The sequence below is a fragment of the Mustela lutreola genome, chromosome X, assembly GCF_030435805.1.
Source record: "Mustela lutreola isolate mMusLut2 chromosome X, mMusLut2.pri, whole genome shotgun sequence".
In the NCBI taxonomy this organism is placed as follows: domain Eukaryota; kingdom Metazoa; phylum Chordata; class Mammalia; order Carnivora; family Mustelidae; genus Mustela; species Mustela lutreola.
This window is the reverse complement of record NC_081308.1, coordinates 25,929,164-25,949,056: the sequence shown is the minus strand read 5'-3', so window position 1 is coordinate 25,949,056 and position 19,893 is coordinate 25,929,164. Positions and strand designations below refer to the sequence as shown.

The window sequence follows — 19,893 nt, the reverse complement described above, 5'->3', positions numbered from 1 at the left end:
ATATGTTAATTAAATTGAATTTAAATTTAAAAAAAATTTTTTTAATTTTTTATTTTTTATAAACATATAGGGTATGTGCTTTGGTGAGTGCTGTGAAGTGTGTAAACCTGGTGATTCACAGACCTGTACCCCTGGGGATAAATATTTTTTTTTAAAGATTTTATTTATTTATTTGAAGAGAGAGATCACAAGTAGGCAGAGAGGTAGGCAGAGAGAGAAGGGGAAGCAGGCTCCCCACTGAGCAGAGAGCCTGATGCGGGGCTCGATCCCAGGACACTGAGATCATGACCTGAGCCGAAGGCAGCGGCTTAATCCACTGAGCCACCCAGGCGCCCCATAAATAAAAAAATTTAAAAAGACAATTGCTTCTTCCTAGTTTCTTCCATCTCCTTAGAGAAATAGTCTATGTGTAAGCAAACATATATATGTGTTTGCTTACATACCCTTTTAGAGATACAAATTGGAGCCTATTATATGTTTTTGCTGAACAATGTATCTTGGAGATCATTTCTTATGATTCCATGTAAAGCCATATCCCTCTAATAACTGTGTAGTACTCTACACAGCTCTACATTTTTTTTTAGCTCATGTCCTCTTTATGCATATTTTCCAGTTGTTTCCTTACTTAATGCTGCAACAAATACATTTTCACATGTTTTTGTGCACTGATATAAATATGTGACATATGTGAATTTATACATATAAAGTTGTTGGGTCAGAGAATATGATTATTTAAAGTTTTGGAGGAAAAAAGTCAACAGATATTGGGAAATGGCCCTCTGGAAATGTCTACAATCTCATTACTAACATAGAAGAGTGCCTGTTTCTCCACAACTTTGCCCACTCAGGGTGTTATCACATGTTTTTTTTTTGTTTTTTGGTTTTTTTTTTTTTTTACCTTGGTTAATTTGAGAGAGAAAACGGTTTTCATTTGCATTTTTAAAATTTGTGAGTACAAATCTGAGACTATTTCTCCAAAATTATAGATCATCGATGAGACAGAGTTTTCTAAATGCTATCTGACGCTGGCTCTCTTTTGGTGAAGGGATCCCAGAGAATTTACTGTTAGAGGAGTAAACTTAGGTTGATAGAGTTCTTATATAAAGTGTGGCAATGGACTATTTTAACAAGAGACAGTTTCATAGATAGGTTTCATTTTTCAAAAAAGGGGAAGAAACACCATTCTGTGGCTCAGTGTGGGTTTGTCAGTTATTGCCTCCCCCCCTTCCTGGGACTTCCCACTGTTCTTGAGCACAAATCAGACTCAAGCAAACACAACTCTTTCCATGGGATCAGTTATAAGAAGAATGGCCAGGCAATGAACAGCTGAGTTTCTTGGTCTTACCAGTGTAAGGCTTGCTGACATTTCTGAAGAAAGCCCTGGCTGGCTCATTCGTCTCTATATGGTCGATCACTGTTTCTTCAGGACCAAAGGAGCAGAGTGTTCAGCGAAGGTAAGAGAAAGGCGGCAACGGGCCGTCTCAGTGCTACCCCTTGGGTCATCTTTCTTGTCACCCTTTTACGCAAATCTCATGAGAAGCCAGATGCAATGGTAACATCTCAGATGTCTTTCTAGTTGACCAAATCAGTGGTGAGTGGGAGTTGAAGCAAGCATTCCAGGAAGCCAGATGAGAAACAGCAATTAAGTCGGACACTTGCTTCTCTGAGCTCCCCAGTGTCACCTTTTGGGCATTTCTGAAAGACTTTTTTGACCTAACCGTTTGGACGGGTGGGATCCAGGACTGGTTGTGAGATCGATGCTGTCCCCATGCAGTAATTGCGGCACAGATTTAGCTTCTATGTTTTGAAAAGAAAGGCCTAAAACCTGACCACAGGTTTTGCAGGGACAGCACAATTCTAGAATTGAGTTACAGTGATGGGGGTTTTGAGATGAGTCCCATTACAGTAAGTTCCAATTGGCCTTGACTCTCAATTATTCATTCCGAGAGCTTGAGATAAGGGTTTTCCTGAGTGGCGTGGCGGGGCAGACTCAAAGCGAATGTGATCTCCGGTGCCATTGCTTTTTGAATTGCCATCTGGCTGATTGGGGGCAAGTCTATCTGTGGGTATTAGACACTGCATGCCCAGGCCGGCTCTTGTCTGAATTCTCTGGAGATCTGCTCAAACATCCGTTTTCTGGCAGACATCCGTCTGTACTTCAATATAGACCTGACTTGGCCAGACTGATATTTTTGGAACATTTCTTTTGTAGGTCAGTGTAGTAACAGTGTGTTTCGGAGCTTGAGACGCTTCCTGTTGGAGTGCAGAATATTTTCTTTTTCTTCTTTTAAAGATTTTACTTATTTATTTGATAGAGACAGAGTGACAGACAGCATGAGAGAGGAGAAGGTCAGAGGGAGAAGCAGACTCCCCGCTGAGCAGGGAGCCCAGTGTGGGACTTGATCCCAGGACTCCGGGATCATGACCTGAACAGAAGGCAGTTGCTTAACCAACTGAGCCACCCGAGGGCTCAGGAGAGTATTTTCAGTTCACATTAGAGTGTTCATGTAGGGGATATACAAAGCTAGGGCACTAATCCTATTAGCTCACAGCACAGTGGGGTTTCAATAGCAGTTTCAAGGTACTGAAACATTTCTAATCACATACCTAATGATTATCTCAGATATAGAAGATACTGTCTCTCTAAGCTCTTCACAAATATGACAGAATGTAAATTTCTTCATTCACTAAACAGAGTTATTTTCCTCCCAGTTCTTGTTTTGCCAAGTTTCAAACCTATATTAAAATGGAAAAAATAGTACAATGAACACCCAAATTTCCATCATGGAGATGAATCAGTTACAGCATGATGTCATACTGACTTTCTATCTTGTTCTCTCTTCACACACACACACACAAATATAGACACAGTTTCTCTGGTGACTTTAGGACACATGTCACCCCCAGATTCTTGAGCATTTATCTCCTAAGGAAAAGGGCAGTATTCTACATAATTAGAGTGTTAAGGAAATTTAACATCAATATGTTACTATTACCTAATATATGATCCATATTTAAATTTCTCCAATTATCTATATGTTCTTCACAATTTGATTTCTCAGTTTAGAACCCAAACAAGTATATTGTAACTGCATTTTGTTGATAGGACCACGATTAAATAAATGTTAATGGGGATAATTAACAATAAAATGAACAACGAATGATTAACAATTAGAACACCAAAGAAATGTAACATCAGTCTATACCAATACTATTATGATCGATTTTCTGATTTTTCTATTCCTCTCATTTTGTGTCAAATTCAAAAAAGTGATCATAAGCTTTAATTTTTTCATTTGCGAGAGGTCAAGACCAAATATGAAGAAAATCCAAACTATGACCGAAATATATTTACACACTTTCTGCATCAAAATTTACAGTTTTTGTAATAAGGAAATTCACAGATCCAGATAACACCCTTGGGAGTCGCTGTTAGCTTTTGTCTGAACTGAATAGCAAGTTTATTTGCTGATGTTAATATGGTAAACAGAGGCCTTTTGCCTTTTATTTTCTTAGCCATCAAATTACACTTTCAGAAATCAAGAATCACTTCATGTTTGATAGAAGAGATAATCCCAAACCATATCTTTTGTAGTAAGAATTGATATACGGATGAATGATACTTTAGAGCATTCGCTGACAGATCCTACCCAAGAGGAAGTAAGAGGAATATAAGGCAGGGTAGACAGTGAAGGGAATGTTCATTTCTAGCTCTAGAAAACGTACTTTCAAAGGCAACAGTGAGGAAACCACAGAAGCTTTGGTTAGATGGAGAGATCCTTCCTAAAGAAATCTTGCTTTGGGTAAATTTCTTATATCACTTGCTGAAAAATATGTAACATAGATTTACTTCTTACGATGAAAAAAAAAGTAATGCACATTATGAACAAAATAAAATTCAAGGTTTTCAGCAATAACCTTCTGGTAGTTTAGTCACAAGACCCAGAAATCAAGATCTTAGGCAAATAAAAAAACAAACAAAAGTGAAGACTGGAATTATGGGATGTAGGGTTTAGATTAGAGGAAAAAAAGATGAAGAGATGGAGTATTTTGAGGATTGGGAGGGCATTAAGAATATATCTCTGATAGGTCACCTACGCATAATCTTCACAAGACAGTGCTTCATCCTTGAACCAGGATAAATCTGCTCATCTGATTGGCAAATTACAAAATAAGAATGTGTTGAAGAATGTCAGTGGAAAACAGTTAATTTCCTGTGTTGCTGGTGAGGGAATTGACCCAAGCTCCTGGAAAGGCAGTTTTCAAGGGTTGTGAGGTTGTAATTCACTTTCTTCAAATCTGGCCTAAGGAAAGGCTCATCGAGGTATATGCAGGGATGCCACACAGTAAAAAGGCAAGAAAAACCTAAATGTCCACTTTGAGAAGCCTAAGATGTGCCTGTAGACATATCATTTTGTGACTGTTAAAAGGCAGATCTCGGCGCACCTGGGTGGTTCTGTTAAGTGTTGACCTTGGGCTCAGGTCACCATCCCAGGGTCCTGGGATCGAGCCCCACTTTGGGCTCCCTGCTCAGTGGGGAGTCTGCTTCAACCTCTCATGCAGCCCTTCCTTGTGTTCCCTCTCTGTGTCTCGGTCTGTCAAATACATAAATAAAATCTTTAAAAAAAAAGGCAGATCTTTTTAAGCAGACAAGCTGACAACAGGAGGGAACCAAACTGCACCCCACCTAGGCAGGCCCAGGATCTTCTCCAAAACGTTGAACAGACTTTGCTTGCCTTTATTTCCTAGGAGCCAGCCCCTGCTGCTTCTTTCATGTAGCTCTGGATTGTTCTTTGTACCCCTGGCTCAACCCAGCCCTCAGACCTATCACTCCCAGTTTCCACCAGTCCCAATCTTCTCGCTTTCCTTTCGCTATTGCTGATTACTCCTTCATTCAAAGGAGCTTTACCCTATGATTCATGTCACTGACTTCTTTAAGGTCGCCGCTGATTTTGCTCAAAGTTCTTGCAATCCTGAACAATACCTTGGTGATAGGGACAGAATAAGCCAGACCTCTCATTCTGGGATAAGGATGCTTAGTGGATGTCCAGGAGCTCAGAACTGTGGCTAGAGGAACTGTGAAGGGTTAAACAGGGGTTGGATAGCAAAGCAGGGATTTTGGGACAAATAAAAATGCACGAAGGCCTGCGATGGGCATGAGGTGTGGAGAATACGCAGCAATCGGGCAAGGCTGGGTCCCCAGTCTTATGGTAACAGGCAGAAAGGAGGTTGGGAAGACAGATAAAGACCATGTATCAACAGGGCCTCATGGGGAGTGGATCTTGGAGGTCACGGGGTGCTATGGGTAGTTAAACAGTACATCTCTAACCTCGCTCTGTGGTTGTAACATTAAGGGTGCAAGATGATGTCAGGCCATAGCCAGTGGGAGAGGTTAGGGAAAATGTTCCCATGGTAAGTTTAAAAGACCAGAGAGGATGAATTATTGGAATACCTCAAAGACATACTGGCATCGATACACAACTGGGACATGGGTGAAGTCCTCTGGGTCATTCCTCTGTGGGGGAGAACACGGGCTGTCTTTTTGGAGCTTTTCTTTCTGCACTTCCCTGTATTTTCCTTCCTTTATTCTCAAGTGCTGTTGTTAGTAAATGGACTCCGGGTGGACACACTTCTAAAGGACTCATTGCTGGTCATGACTGCTTGATGTTAACTGCTCTCAACATGGCAAGGGTGGGATATATTTTAACAACAGACCACATGCTTTGGGGTTCATCCATTTGGACTTGAAGCTTGCCTCTAGCACTTAGTTGCTTTGTGTCCTTGGGAAGGTCATAGGTTCAATCTCAACCTCGGCTTTCTGGCTTGGAAAATCCAAATTGTGGTAACAGCTAACATGTAGTGTTATTGAGAAATGAAGCATAATGCATGGAAAGAAACCGACACAACTATGATTATTATTATGCTCTATCCTGCTACTGCATCTGCCTTTTGATGTAGGTCAAGGGTAGGCAAACCATGGCCCATGAATCAAATTGGCTCCTTGCCCGTTTTTCTAAATAAAGCTTTATTGGAGCAGGGCCACATCCATTTGTTTACATATGGTCTATGGCTTTTTTCCTGTGATGAGGCACACTAGCAGTAGAAGAGACTTAAAATATTAAGTATTTGGTTATTTGGTCTCTTATAAAAAAAAGTTCGCTGATCCCTAACTTAGGTTTTTCCAAATGTTCCCTGTTAGAGAGGTCTTAATCTATGCCTGTTTTGTTTGGTTATAAATGGAAAGTATTTCCATGTACAGAGTAGAACAAGAGTTTTCTGAGAAATGATATCAATGCTACTGAAGAAGGAAGAATTCACATTGCCATTTCTTCTGAAATTCAAGTCAATTGTTTAACAAGCTTCTGCACTTTAGCACATATTTCTAAGTTGTGAATTTGCATATAAGGTTACTTTTGGTATTCCCCTGTCTGGTAATGATTAACATAGACTAAATTCACCTGGAACATCTCATCTGCAAATGTCCTTGGATGTCTTTTTCTTCACACTTAGTTATGGGCAATTCTAAATATACCTATATATCTTCTCTAGGATGAGAAACAAAAATTCAAGTGATAAGATATCTTGGAACAATTAAAATAATCCATTGGGTTACATTTCTGGGTCTCAGATGAAATTTACTCTAATACATGTCTTAATATTTGTTTGAAGTATACCTTTGATGATATCTGTTAAGAGATTAATGTCAAGAATTTCACAAATAATCACTGAAATTTTTTTAAATGCTAATAGTTAAACTCAAATAATATTTCTCTATTTTTAAATTTTAGGATGTCAGACTATACAGCATTGCTTTCACTCTACTGGTATATTAAAAGGTTTTATGAATATTAAGTGGGTTAATATATAATTTTTGTTTATACATTTCAACCAATATTCCTCTCCATAGCTTTAGAGTAGGCTTTCAAAAACTGCTTTAGCATGCTCTCTGCTGCCCTCTGCAGCTAATTTTCAGAAACTGCTTTTGATTCTGAGTAACCCACTCAACACTGCTTATAACTCACACAATATTAAAGTTTGAGGGGACTCGACCGATGATTTAATCTTACATTTTTCATTTACAGATCAGAAGTTGAGTCTCTGAGGAGTTAAGTGACATGTGAGTGTGGGCTCTGTTTTCTGACTGCCAGTGTTTGAATATCTGGTGGCTTTGGACATAGTAATTTTGACTTCTATGTAATAAGCATAATAATAATAACTCCATCTTAGAGTCTTTGTGGGGATCCAGGGATCTAATACGTAAAAAGCACTGAAAATAGGATGTGGGTTGTAGCTAGCACTGATGTGAGGTATTTCATTGGCTTGTTGTTAACAAGACTAAAACCACAGCTCGTGACAGGGTCAGGTTCAAGAATTTTTTTTTTTTTTGCCATAGTCTGAATATACAATGAAACTTTACCTTTGAAAGTAGATTTTAAGAGTATTTTAAGAGTTGTCCAAGTTATTTGAAGTTCTTGTAGTCTTTACAAAGCTATCGATACTACTGCTCTGGCTGTGACTCATTCCTCCTTGGGCTGTGCAAGGCAGGCTCCCCACCAAAATGACTACCAACACTCAGAAGCTCCTTGAGCTTCCATTATAAATTCCCACTGCACACACCTGGAAGATGATTTCACTGTGGACTGTAAGTGGCCTCTCTAAAGGGCTCCCTGCCTGCATCTCCAATGTACAATTAGAGACTTGCACTTAGAAAGGTCATCTCGTGTGAGACTCAGGTGGAACTCAACTAAACCTGTTAGCTCCTTTTCCAGCTTTCTCTTGATCTCCCATTTTCTTCAGTGCTGGTGCCATTTCCCCCCAGGCCCAGACTTGGTTATTTTTGGCTCTTCTCCTTCATTTCCATGTGCACGAGTCTCGGTCCCTCAAGTTCATTTCTTCGCTTCCTCTTCTGAGACCTCCCTCCCTGATTCTTGTCCTAATCCCCTCATCTGGGGATGAACCCAGCACTCTCTGCATGGGCTTAGTTACCTTCTAGAGCTTTGTATGGCCAGCAAGGTACACTGCACATCCTCAGCCTCACATGACTCGACTTGCTTCCCCAAATGCTCTTCCCGCCAAGCAATCTTTTCCTTTAGCCATAAGCATACCTCTCCCTAGAAATTAGGACCTATTTTCTGCTGTTCCATCATTGGACTTACCGCTTTCTGTCTTAGTGGCCTGCACTGGGCCCCACACGTCAAAAGAATAGGGTTCTTGTTCCACCAGAATCAAGTTACCAACAAAGCTCTCGGCTGATAATGGTGCAAAAGACCCATTATTCCAAACCAAATCCTAGACCTTCCTCCATCATTGTTTTGGAGGAAGTGGGGATGATCTATAGTGCTCATAAACATCATTCACATAAAATGAAAGAAGACCCATTAGGGCTGATTATTTGGTATAAAAAGAAACAGGACACATAGTGGGAGATTTGGGATAGGGCTGAATGGGAACAAGGGCTAATAAAGAAGGAAATTTTAGTAAAACCCTTAGGTGATCATGACTGTGCAAAATAGACACTTGTACCCCACCCAGACTGGTGTCTGTTACTGACAACAGGAGAATGACAACTCAAGTCTCTTCACTTCTGTTGACTTCTCTCTCTGTAAGAATTCTTCCTCTTTCTCATGCCTTGAGAAATCCTTCTTGTTTTTTAGAGCCAAATAAAAGTTTACCTTATACAGTGATTTTTCTGTCTCTTCTTCACCCTTAGAATATGTTCTATCTTTGGGGCGCCTCAGTGACTCAGTTGGTCAAGCTTCTGACTCTTGATTTCATTTCAGGTCATGATATCAGGGTTGTGAGGTCAAGCCCCAGGTTCAGCTCTGTGCTGGGCATGAAGCTTGTTAAGACTCTCTCTCTCCCTCTGTCCCTCCCCTCACACAGCACCCCCAACCCCAACACATCTGCTTCCCCAGCCTGCCTGCACACTCTTTCTCTCAAAAATTAAAAAAAAAAAAGTGTTTTATCTTTAACCACAAACTCAGCTGTATAGGAAGGGCCAGCCTCTTCCCCCCCAACCCCTTAGTTACTTTAAAAATAGTAAGTTTCTACTTTCATTAAGAAATGAATCCAAGTTGTACATGAACATAATTTGGGTCAAATTATCCTAAGAGGTTTGTTAGGCAAAACAGCAGTCCTTGCCCCTCTTTTCCAAAAGAAATTACTTTTATCTCCTTTTTATTAAATAATTACTTAGTATTTACTGCCAACTTTTGTATTTTTCTCTTTGGGGCCTCATTTATTGCTTTGTCATCAATCAAATAATGATTTCGTTTCTTTTTTCCCCTCCCCAGCTTCTACCAAATACATACACCAAGTACTAAGTCTGTGTTCCTTTTTCTACACCAGTTGGCCACCCAGTCTCGACATGGAGGCAAATGCCTAAGACAATTTTTATTGCTATTACATGACTCTACGTGATCAAGTACTATTCTTGTCTCCTCACTTTGTCATCCTGTGACTACACCTCAAATTTGGTTAGATCAATTTTCACCACTTTATATATTATTGTGACTATCCAAACTATGTCCAACTCAGCAATGTAGTAGACCATATCTTTTTTTTTTTTTTTTTTTTTTTTTTTTTTTTTTTTTTTTTTTTGCTGCACAACTTTTTAACTTATAAGCTAGAGATTATAATTCCCTAGATCTGTGGAGTGTGATATGACAGCCAAATGTGGCAATTTAAATGAAAGGAAACTGTCACACTAGCTATGTTTCCTGCCCTCACTAGTCCTATGTGGCTCTTGGCTATCATGTTGGACAACACAGATATTTCACATATCCATCACCCGAGAAATATGTATTAGATGGCACTTTCATCACATCAGACCCACCTAAGAGACCACACTATTAAAACATAGCTTTTAAAAATTTCCTTGAGGGGCGCCTGGGTGGCTCAGTGGATTAAGCTGCTGCCTTTGGCTCGGGTCATGATCTCAGGGTCCTGGGATCAAGCCCCGCGTCGGGCTTTCGGCTCGGCAGGGAGCCTGCTTCCCCCTCTGTCTCTGCCTGCCTCTCTGCCTACTTGTGATCTCTCTCTTTGTCAAATAAAATAAATAAAATTTAAAAAAAAAAAGATTTAAAAATTTCCTTGAACCACTCACATAGGGATTCTAGACTTCCCCACACAGTAATGGAAAAAAAAAAATGAACAGGAAGTGTCATATAATCTTGGTTTCAAAATAGCTAAAGTGTCTCAGATTAGGGTCCCATGGACCATCAACAAATAGCTCAGAGTTTATGTCCTTGGTTCACTAGCTTTTGAGAACCCCTCTCCAACACTCCTTGAAAGGAGTACAGAGATGAATTAATCAGATGTGGCTCTGAATGACAGATCACCTGGTATACATTAAATTATAATTACATTGCCTGTCTTGAGTATTTTAAAGTTTTATGTTATCACCGTCAGTATCTTCTAATCCCATGCCGTCCCATAGAGTGCCATGTGGGGTTTTAAATGAATTTAAATAAAATTCAAATAAGTTTCATTAGCTGCATTTCAAGGGCTTGCTAACCACATGTAGTTATTGCTTAACATTTTGGACAGAAAGAGATCATTGCATCATTTCAGAAAGTTCTGTTGCACTGGTTGAAGTTTTTCACTTGCTTTGCTCTTCCTAATTCACCGCCAAGTCCATAGTCAATTACATAAATCTTACTTCAGAGTGCTCAGACTTATGAAGTCTCCAGAAGGCTTCTGATCTATTTCAAGCAGCCAAGTTGCCTTTCGAGCCTCTAACTCCTTTCAGTAGAGCACATCTTCCACTGACTTCCTGGGAGATGAGCTATTTGAGACTTGTGAATTAAAAAAATATCTATTTTATCCTTATACTCAATTGATGATTAGGTTATTAAATCCTAGGTTGATTATAAATTTCAACCAAAAATTTTTAGACATTGCTACATAACGTTCTTTCTTCTTGTGTTGCTTTGGAGAAGTCTAAACGTTCTGGTTCTTGTATTCTTTTTTTCTCTCTGAAAAATGTATAAAGTTTTCTCTTTTTCCCAAGCAATTGGTTTACAGTAACAAGAGGAGACCTATAGGAAAAGTGGGCATTTACCCAGTATTCTGGAAACCTGTCCTCCAGTTCTGGGAAATACTCTTTGTTTAAATTTCTCCCCTATATTCTCTGTCTTCTTTCTGAGACTTCTGTTGCTCAGATAATGAATCTCCTGGACTGGTTTTCTTATTTTATCTTTACCATTTTTCATCCTGTATTTTTGTTTTACTTTCAAACTGGGAGTTTGCCTCAACTTTACTTTGCAATCTATCTACTGAGCTTTAAAATTCACTAGCATTTTTAATTTCTAAGGACTTGAGAATTTTTTATTGCATCCTACTTTTAATTAAAGATTGTTTCATCCACTCTGTCCCCTTGAGAATATAGACAGTAGCTCACATCCCTTCTGCCCAGAATTGGCTCTTGTATTTTTCCGCAGTTCTTATTAAGAGTCAGTTTTCTCATCTCCAAAGACATTAACTCTTGGTCTCCTGCTTTCTGGCTTCTGAAATGTTATTGCACTTGTCTCCTGTTCTCAATTTTCTTATAAATATTAAGATTAAAAATTGATCAGGAGTTCTTCAGTCACTGCAGGGCTCCTTCCTCACTGGGTTCTCCCCTCAATGCAAGCTTGCTCACACACTTGTGCGTATGAGAGAAGGGGACAATGCTTGGTGGTCAATGTGTCATTGTATAGGGATCCATGGAAACTTATTCGTCCAGTACCTGGAGAACAGTTTATAAATATGTCTGCAATCATCCCACCACTAACCTAGGTCTCCTCCAGGCCTGGAGGCTCTGGGTGTATGAGCCAACTTGATGAGGCAGCCTCATTCCTGTCCATCGAAGCAATCCATGTGGCCGGTTCTCATCCTCCCACACCATGCTGAGCAGGAGAGAATTTTCCTCGACTTGCTGCTTCCTCATATTTTCTGTGGGAGGTAGGGCGCAGACCTCTCTATCTGGCTTCCCAAAGCTAGCTGGAGTCACAGCACTTCTACTGGTGGGGAATTATATCTAGTAGTCTCATGTGGATGCGTAAATACCATGCCGTACATCTGTTAGGGCTCTGGAGTCTCAAGTTTAAAAGTTCAAGTTATATTTTCTCAAAAGCCCTTTTTCTTTTTTTTTTTTTTTTAAGATAATTTATTTATTTGACAGACAGAGATTACAATTAGAGAGGCAGGCAGAGAGAGGGGGAAGAAGGCTCCCCGCTGAGCAGAGAGCCCAATGCGGGGCTTAATCCCAGGACCCTGGAATCATGACCTGAGCCAAAGGCAGGGGCTTTAACCCACTGAGCTACCCAGGTGCCCTAAAAGCCCTTTTTCTGAAACTGGATTCTGCCAAGAATTCTAGAAGACCATTTATGAACTCAGAAGTAAAAAGCCTCATTTTTGTTCTGGTTTCTCAGATGGTATTCTGAGACCTTGATGGCTGAAGTCCCTAGGGGCAGCCGGGGTGGGGTGGAGGGGGCGAGTTGGGAACGAGTTGTATCACTATTACAGCTGTGGGATAAGGTGCATTGCTTTGTCAATTACCTGCTTCTCATGGATCTAAGAGCTGCCTTTCCATCTTGATGTTCAGTTTGAGGGAAGAACTACACTTAGAAAGTTTTCTCAGGAAACAGTTTCATTATCCTCCTACGTGTGTCTGGCACACAAGAATCACCTCACAGATTTGTTGAAGACCTTTAATTTTGTGTCTTTATGGTATGGAACAATGAGTAGAATATAGTAATTACTTAAATAATTGATTAATTTACTGACTCTATCTCCCAGTAGTTCTAAAAAAGAAAAATCAACACTGAAAAAGTAACTTATATAATTAAAACAAGTATACTGGTTTTTTTTTCTGTTTATAATATTATCCTTATACAATTAAAAAATCACTTGGGGAGTAACAATATAGATGCTAAAATGTAAAAATAGGACCCTTCTGTTTATATAACATTATTTCCTAATTTGACTTTTTTTAATTGTTTGTTTGTTTTGTATTTTAATATTTGTGTGAGAGAGACAGAGCACAAGTAGTGGGAAAGGCAGGCAGAGGGAGAGGGAGAAGCAGACTCTCCACTGAGCAAGGAGTTCTATCCCAGGACGCTGGGATACTAACCTGAGCCGAAGGCTGGCGTTCGACCAACTGAGCCATGCAGGCGTCCCCTCATTTGACTTTTCAATTTCAGGCTCAAGTTAATAGATGTGTCTGAAAAGCCTGGCCCTCAAGGCCAACGAGGAACAGTTGCCTTTTCTGTTGTCTGGAGTCCCACTGCCAGGAATACCACACGGTTCTGTTTTTAGAAAACGCAGCTGCTCTTTTTCCAGCCTGTTCCAGCCACTCTAGACTCCAGGGACACCTGCTGAGGGGGCAGAGGGGAGGCAGGTGGAGCCAAAGTCCCAGATCCAGAAAGCTCCTTGCTAACTAGGGGAGAGGTAAACATATCAGCTGGGTGCAGAGACATTTCCAGGATGTCATACAGTGAGAAGCAGGCAGGATAGAGCAGGGAACCCCTCCTGCTGCAGATATAGGGAGGCTCCGTGGGCCTTTGTGATGGGTTTGTAGTGAATTCTTTTCCTACCTGCCATAGTTGATTACTTAATTCCAGCTATTAACAGCTATATTTTGAGTCCCTTCAAAATGCAAACACTTGTGCCAGTTCCCAGGGAGCAATACAAAGATGAGTAAGACACAGTTCTTACTTTCAGTAAAATTTATTGTAAGTTTCTGCATTCCACACCCTCTCCCCATAACCCACTAGTTATTTCCCCAATTTCCAACTTCTCAGTCAGTCCCCATTTTCTCTCGAACAGAAAGCAAACACTGCTGCCTGACACCCAAGGCCCTCCAAGACCCAATTACAGTCTTTTCTAGCCCCTTCCACTTATACTCAGTATCCTGGCACACGGCCAAAAGGCCATGCCAACATATTCTCTTTTAACTCTGTATGGCTGAAACTTCCAGTGTTCACAATTTAGCTAAAATGTCACCTTCCCTAGGACATATTCTGTGACTTCTCTGCCTTTGCCCCAGGCTATATTAGTGGCTCCTCTTCCGTACTTTCTTGGTACTCATCACTGTTCCAATCCTCCGTGATGTAATATTGTAATTGTCTGCACCCAGCTTTTCTCCCATAGTAGAACCTTCTTGAAAGACTCAACTATTTCTCTTTGTCTTTTTATTTCTACCATAGGCCATAGTGCTGGTATACAGCAGACACATAATTAAAGGCGTGGTGGATAAATATTATCACCTTTTTTTTTAAAGATTTTATTTATTTATTTGACAGACAGATCATAAGTAGGCAGAGAGGCAGGCAGAGAGAGAGGAGGAAGCAGGCTCCCTGCTGAGCAGAGAGCCCGATGCGGGACTCTATCCCAGCACCCTGAAATCATGACCTGAGCCGAAGGCAGCGGCTTAACCCACTGAGCCACCCAGGCGCCCTGTTATCACCTTTTTTGTCCTCTATTTTAAATTTTTTTAAAAGTTTAATTTGGGGAGGCCTAGGTGGCTCAGTCTGTTAAGCACCTACCTTCAGCTCAGGTTATGATGCCCAGTCCTGGGATTGAGTCCCATATTGGGCTCCTTGCTCAGCAGGAAGTCTGCTTCTACCTCTGTCTGCTGCTCTCCCTGCTTGTGCTCGCTCTTTGACAAATAAATAAAATCTTAAAAATAATTTAATTTGCAGGGGTGGGGGAGGGAGTGAGGGAGCACAGAGGGAGAAGCAGACTCCCTGCTGAATAGAGAGTCCAATGTGGGGCTTGATTCCAGGACCCTGAAATCATGACCTGAGCCAAAGACACAGACACTTAACCCATTGAGCCACCCAGGTGCTCCCCTTTATTTTTGCTACCATCAACTGCTCATTTTCTATTGTTGTATGGATTTTTTTTATTAACATGTAATGTATCATTAGCCCCAGGAGTATAGGTCTGTGAATCATCAGGCTTACACACTTCACAGCACTCACCATAGCACATACCCTCCCCAATGTTCATAACCCACCCACCCTCTCCTATCCCCCTCCCCGTGGCAACTGTTTTGTGAGATTAAGAGTCTCTTATGGTTTCTCTCCCTACTGATCCCATCTTGTTTCATTTATCCCTATCCTACCCCCCAACCCCCTACGTTGCTTCTCAACTTCCTCATATAGGAGGGAGATCAGGGAGAGCATATGAAAATTGTCTTTCTCTGATTGACTTATTTCGCTCAGCCTAATACCCTATAGTTCCATCCACACCGTCATAAATGGCAAGATTTCATTTCTTTTGATGGCTGCATAGTATTCCAGTGTATATATTTACCACATCTTCTTTATCCATTCATCTGTTGATGGACATCTAGGTTCTTTCCATAGTTTGTCTATTGTGGACATTGCTGCTATAAACATTCAGGTGCATGTGCCCCTTCGGATCACTACATTTGAATCTTTAGGGTAGATTACCAGTAGTGCAATTGCTGGGTGGTACGGTAGCTCCATTTTCCACTTTTTGAGGAACCTCCATGCTGTTTTCCAGAGTGGCTGCACCAGCTTGCATTCCCACCAACAGTATAGGAGAATTCCCTTTTCTCTGCATCCTCGCCAGCATCTGTCATTTCCTGACTTGTTAATTTTAGCCATTCTGACTCGTGTGTGGTGGTATCTCATTGTGGTTTTAAAAAATTTTTTTTTTATTTGACAGACAGAGATCACAAGCAGGCAGAGAGGCAGGCAGAGAGAGAGGAGGAAGCAGGCTCCCTGCTGAGCAGAGAGCCCGATGCAGGGCTTGATCCCAGGACTCTGAGTTCATGACCTGAGCCTAAGGCAGCGGCTTAACCCGCTGAGCCACCCAGGCACCCCCCTCATTGTGGTTTTGATTTGTATTTCCCTGATGCCGAGGGATGTGGAACATTTTTTCATGTGTCTGTTGGCCATCTGGTTGTCTTCTTTGCAGAAATGTCTGTTCATGTCCTCTGCCCATTTCTTGATTGGATTATTTGTTCTTTAGGTGTTGAGTTTGGTAAGTTTTTTATAGATTTTGGAAACTAGCCCTTATCTGATATGTCATTTGCAAATATCTTCTCCCATTCTGTCAGTTGTCTTTTGGCTTTGTTGACTGTTTCCTTTGCTGTGCAAAAGGTTTTGATCTTGATGAAGTCCTAGTAGTTCATTTTTGCCGTTGCTTCCCTTGCCTTTGGCGATGTTTCTAGGAAGAAGTTGCTACAGCTGAGGTCGAAGAGGTTGATGCCTGTGTTCTCCTCAAGGATTTTGATGGATTCCTTTCTCACACTGAGGTCTTTTTTTTAATAGATTTTATTTATTTATTTGAGAGAGAATGAGTGAGAGAGAGCATGAGAGAGGAGAAGGTCAGAGGGAGAAGCAGACTCCCCAAGGAGCTGGGAGCACGATGCGGGACTCAATCCTGGAAGTCCAGGATCATGACCTGAGCCGAAGGCAGCTGCTCAACCAACTGAGCCACCCAGGTGCCCTCACATTGAGGTCTTTCATCCACTTTGAGTCTATTTTTGTGTGTGATGTAAGGAAATGGTCCAGTTTCATTTCTGCATGTGGCTGTCCAATTTTCCCAACACAATTTGTTGAAGAGACTGTCTTTTTTCCATTGGACATTCTTTCCTGCTTTGTCAAAGATTAGTTGACCATAGAGTTGAGGGTCTATTTATGGGCTTTCTATTCTGTTCCATTGATCTATGTGTCTGTTTTTGTGCCAGTACCATACTGCCTTGATGATAACAGCTTTCTAATAGAGCTTGAAGTCTGGAATTTTGATGCCACCAACTTTGGCTTTCTTTTTCAACATTCCTCTGGCTCTTCAGGGTCTTTTCTGGTTCCCTATAAATTTTAGGATTATTTGTTCCATTTCCTTGAAAAAAATTGATGATATTTTGATAGGGATTGCATTAAACATGTAGATTTCTTTAGATAACCTAGACATTTTTACAATATTTGTTCTTCCAATCCATGAGCATGGAATATTTTTCCATTTCTTTGTGTCTTCCTCCATTTCTTTCATGAGTGCCTTATAGTCTTCTGAGTACAGATTCTTTGCCTCTTTGGTTGGGTTTATTCCTAGGTATCTTATGGTTCTGGGTGCAATTGTAAATGGGATCGACTCCTTAATTTCTCTTTCTTCAATCTTGTTGTTGGTATATAGAAATGCAACTGATTTCTGTGCATTGACTTTATATCCTGACATTTTACTGAATTCCTGTGTGAGTTCTAGCAGATTTGGAGTGGAGTCCTTTGGGTTTCCACATAAAGTATCACACTGTCTGCAAAGAGTGAGAGTTTGACTTCTTCTTTGCTGATTTGGATGCCTTTAATTTCTTTTTGTTGTCTGATTGCTGAGGCTAGGACTTCTATTACTATGTTGAATTGCAGTGGTGATAATGGACATCCCTGCCATGTTCAACTGCTCATTTTTACCATTCCAGTCTTCATTTCCTCCATTATTACTTATCAACTCTCTTTCTAGAATGCTGTCCGAAGGGTATCTCAGTGGACTTGCCTACCAGAAGGACATCCACTGGAGCTGTTCATCTTATAATGAGCAGGTGGCTGAGGAGAGGGAAGAAGAGACGAAATCTGCTACTCATTCCTACTGCTCTGTGGATGAAACCCAAGTGCGAAGTCGGTATGTGAGCTGCAAATCCTCGGACAAGTTTATTTCTTCAGTGCATTCAAGAGAGAGCCAACACAGTAGAAATCAGAGAGCCACAATGCTGCAGACGAACCCCAATCCTGTGTTTGAAAGTCCCAATGTGGCTGCAGTTGAAATATGTAGAGACTCCAGCCGAGAGACCTACTTGGTTCCACCCTCCTGCCAGAGTATTTGCAAGAATTACAATGACTTACATATTGCCGGGGACCAGGTGATGGCTATTAATTCAGTGACAACAGATTTTCCCCCTCAGAGCAGTTTTGAATATGGCCCCTTGCTGAAGTCATCGGAGATTCCTTTGCCCATGGAGGATTCCATTTCCCCCCAGCCCAGCTACTTTCCCCAGAAACCTATCCAGCGGTACTCATCCTACTGGAGAATAACCAGCATCAAAGAGAAAAGCAGCCTGCAAATGCAGAAGCCCATGTCAAATGCAGTGTTGAATGAGTACCTGGAGCAGAAGGTGGTTGAGTTATATAAGCAGTACATCATGGACACCGAGTTTCATGACAGTTCTCCCACCCAGATCCTGGCGTCTGAACTCATCATGACAAGTGTGGATCAAATCAGTCTCCAAGTGTCTAGAGAGAAGAATCTGGAGACCTCCAAAGCCAAGGACATAGTCATTAACTGTCTATTACAGTTGGTATCAAGTGAAATCAGCACACCTAGTCTCCATATTTCTCAGTATAGCAATGTCAATCCATAGAGAGGATGCTGCTCTCTCAAATACTTTGAGCTAAAACAACACTTTCTTCATTGATTCTGAGAATTTGCAGGAGGTGGCTGTGAAGGGGAGTCCAGAGTTAGAGAAGTAAAAGTTGGATGGAAGTCAAGTGTGAATTCAGAGGAAACCTTACCATTACACACGATGAAGGCATGTGGAAAGAGGAGTCATAAGGACTAATTTCAAAGCTAAGGTTGTACAGCAACAAAGCAAAAATAAAAATGACCCAAAAAGAAAAGGTATGATTTAAAGGAGTACAGAAGTTTAAAAAGAAGCCAAGCCGAATAAGAACATATACATGGGAAAACAAAAAGCCGAATGTTTCAGGGTCAAGAATTAATGTTTGTTGAGTAAATAAATTCCTTGAGAAGAATGGACTGTAGAAGGGTGCTGTGTTTGGGTAGAAAGACCAGTTCCCATAGTTGTGAAATTCTATTTCTTTTCTCTATTCTTTATCAGATCATTAAATATTCTTTGTAAACATTCATACACTAGCAAATTGCAATTGTGTTTTTTTGAATGATTACTTAGCTACATCTACTCTAACCTCCTAGTTCTGTTTACTAGTGAAGACGAAGTTTTCTTTTTTTTTTTTTTTTTTTTTTTTTTTTTTTTTTAAATTTTATTTATTCATTTGACAGCTAGAAATCACAAGTAGATGGAGAGGCAGGCAGAGAGAGAGAGAGAGGGAAGCAGGCTCCCTGCCGAGCAGAGAGCCCGATGTGGGACTCGATCCCAGGACCCTGAGATCATGACCCGAGCCGAAGGCAGCGGCTTAACCCACTGAGCCACCCAGGCGCCCCAAGACGAAGTTTTCTAAATGAAAAATATCATATGGTGAATTTTTCTTTTTTTTTTTTAAGATCATATTTTTAAGTCATCTCTCTACCCAGTTAGGGGCTTGAACTTACAACTCTGAGATTAAGACTCTCGTGCTCTGCTGACTGAGCCGGCCAGGCACCCCTCACATCACGATTAAAATCATTCCTTTTATTTTGCTATATATTATTTTCTTGGTGGTGCTAAGTTCCTAAAGAAGTTATGAATGTTAATTTCCCTCCTTTTCATTTTTTTTCTCCACTTTCTCTTGACCCTTGTGGAACCAGGAAGGGGTCTCCTGCATCCTCTGAACAAGGTTACAAGCTCTAGGGTCCCATCATAGCCAATTCTGTCAACTCATATGCACTAGAATGGTAGCTTCATGAACACCTCACTGCTCTACCCCATTCTTCTAGCTTAAAAGATGGCAAAACATGGCACACTGGCCTTATCTAGCCTGCTGCTTATTTTTAAGATTATGATATAACTGACATGTAACATTACATTAGTTTCAGGTGTATACCATGAGTCACTGTATCTATGGCAAAATGATCACAATAAGTCTAGTTACATCCTTTTTGAACCTCACTGAGCTCAGAATTTCTTCTACCATTCAAAAATGGGAAAAAACAAGTATTTGACAGGTGAAATTAAGATACTCAAATTCAGTGTCCATAAAATCAGGCTTTACT

The 19,893-nt window shown here is 40.7% G+C and overlaps 1 protein-coding gene across 1 annotated transcript; it reads left to right on the top strand.

The window, feature by feature from the left end:
* The first annotated feature begins 1,244 nt into the window (after positions 1 to 1,244).
* TASL (TLR adaptor interacting with endolysosomal SLC15A4) lies at positions 1,245 to 18,869 on the top strand. The gene is made up of 2 exons (XM_059158079.1): positions 1,245 to 1,454; positions 17,470 to 18,869. Exon 2 carries the CDS (start codon positions 17,471 to 17,473, stop codon positions 18,362 to 18,364), a length of 894 nt encoding a protein of 297 aa, XP_059014062.1. The 5' UTR covers positions 1,245 to 1,454; position 17,470; the 3' UTR covers positions 18,365 to 18,869.
* The last annotated feature ends 1,024 nt before the right edge of the window (positions 18,870 to 19,893 follow it).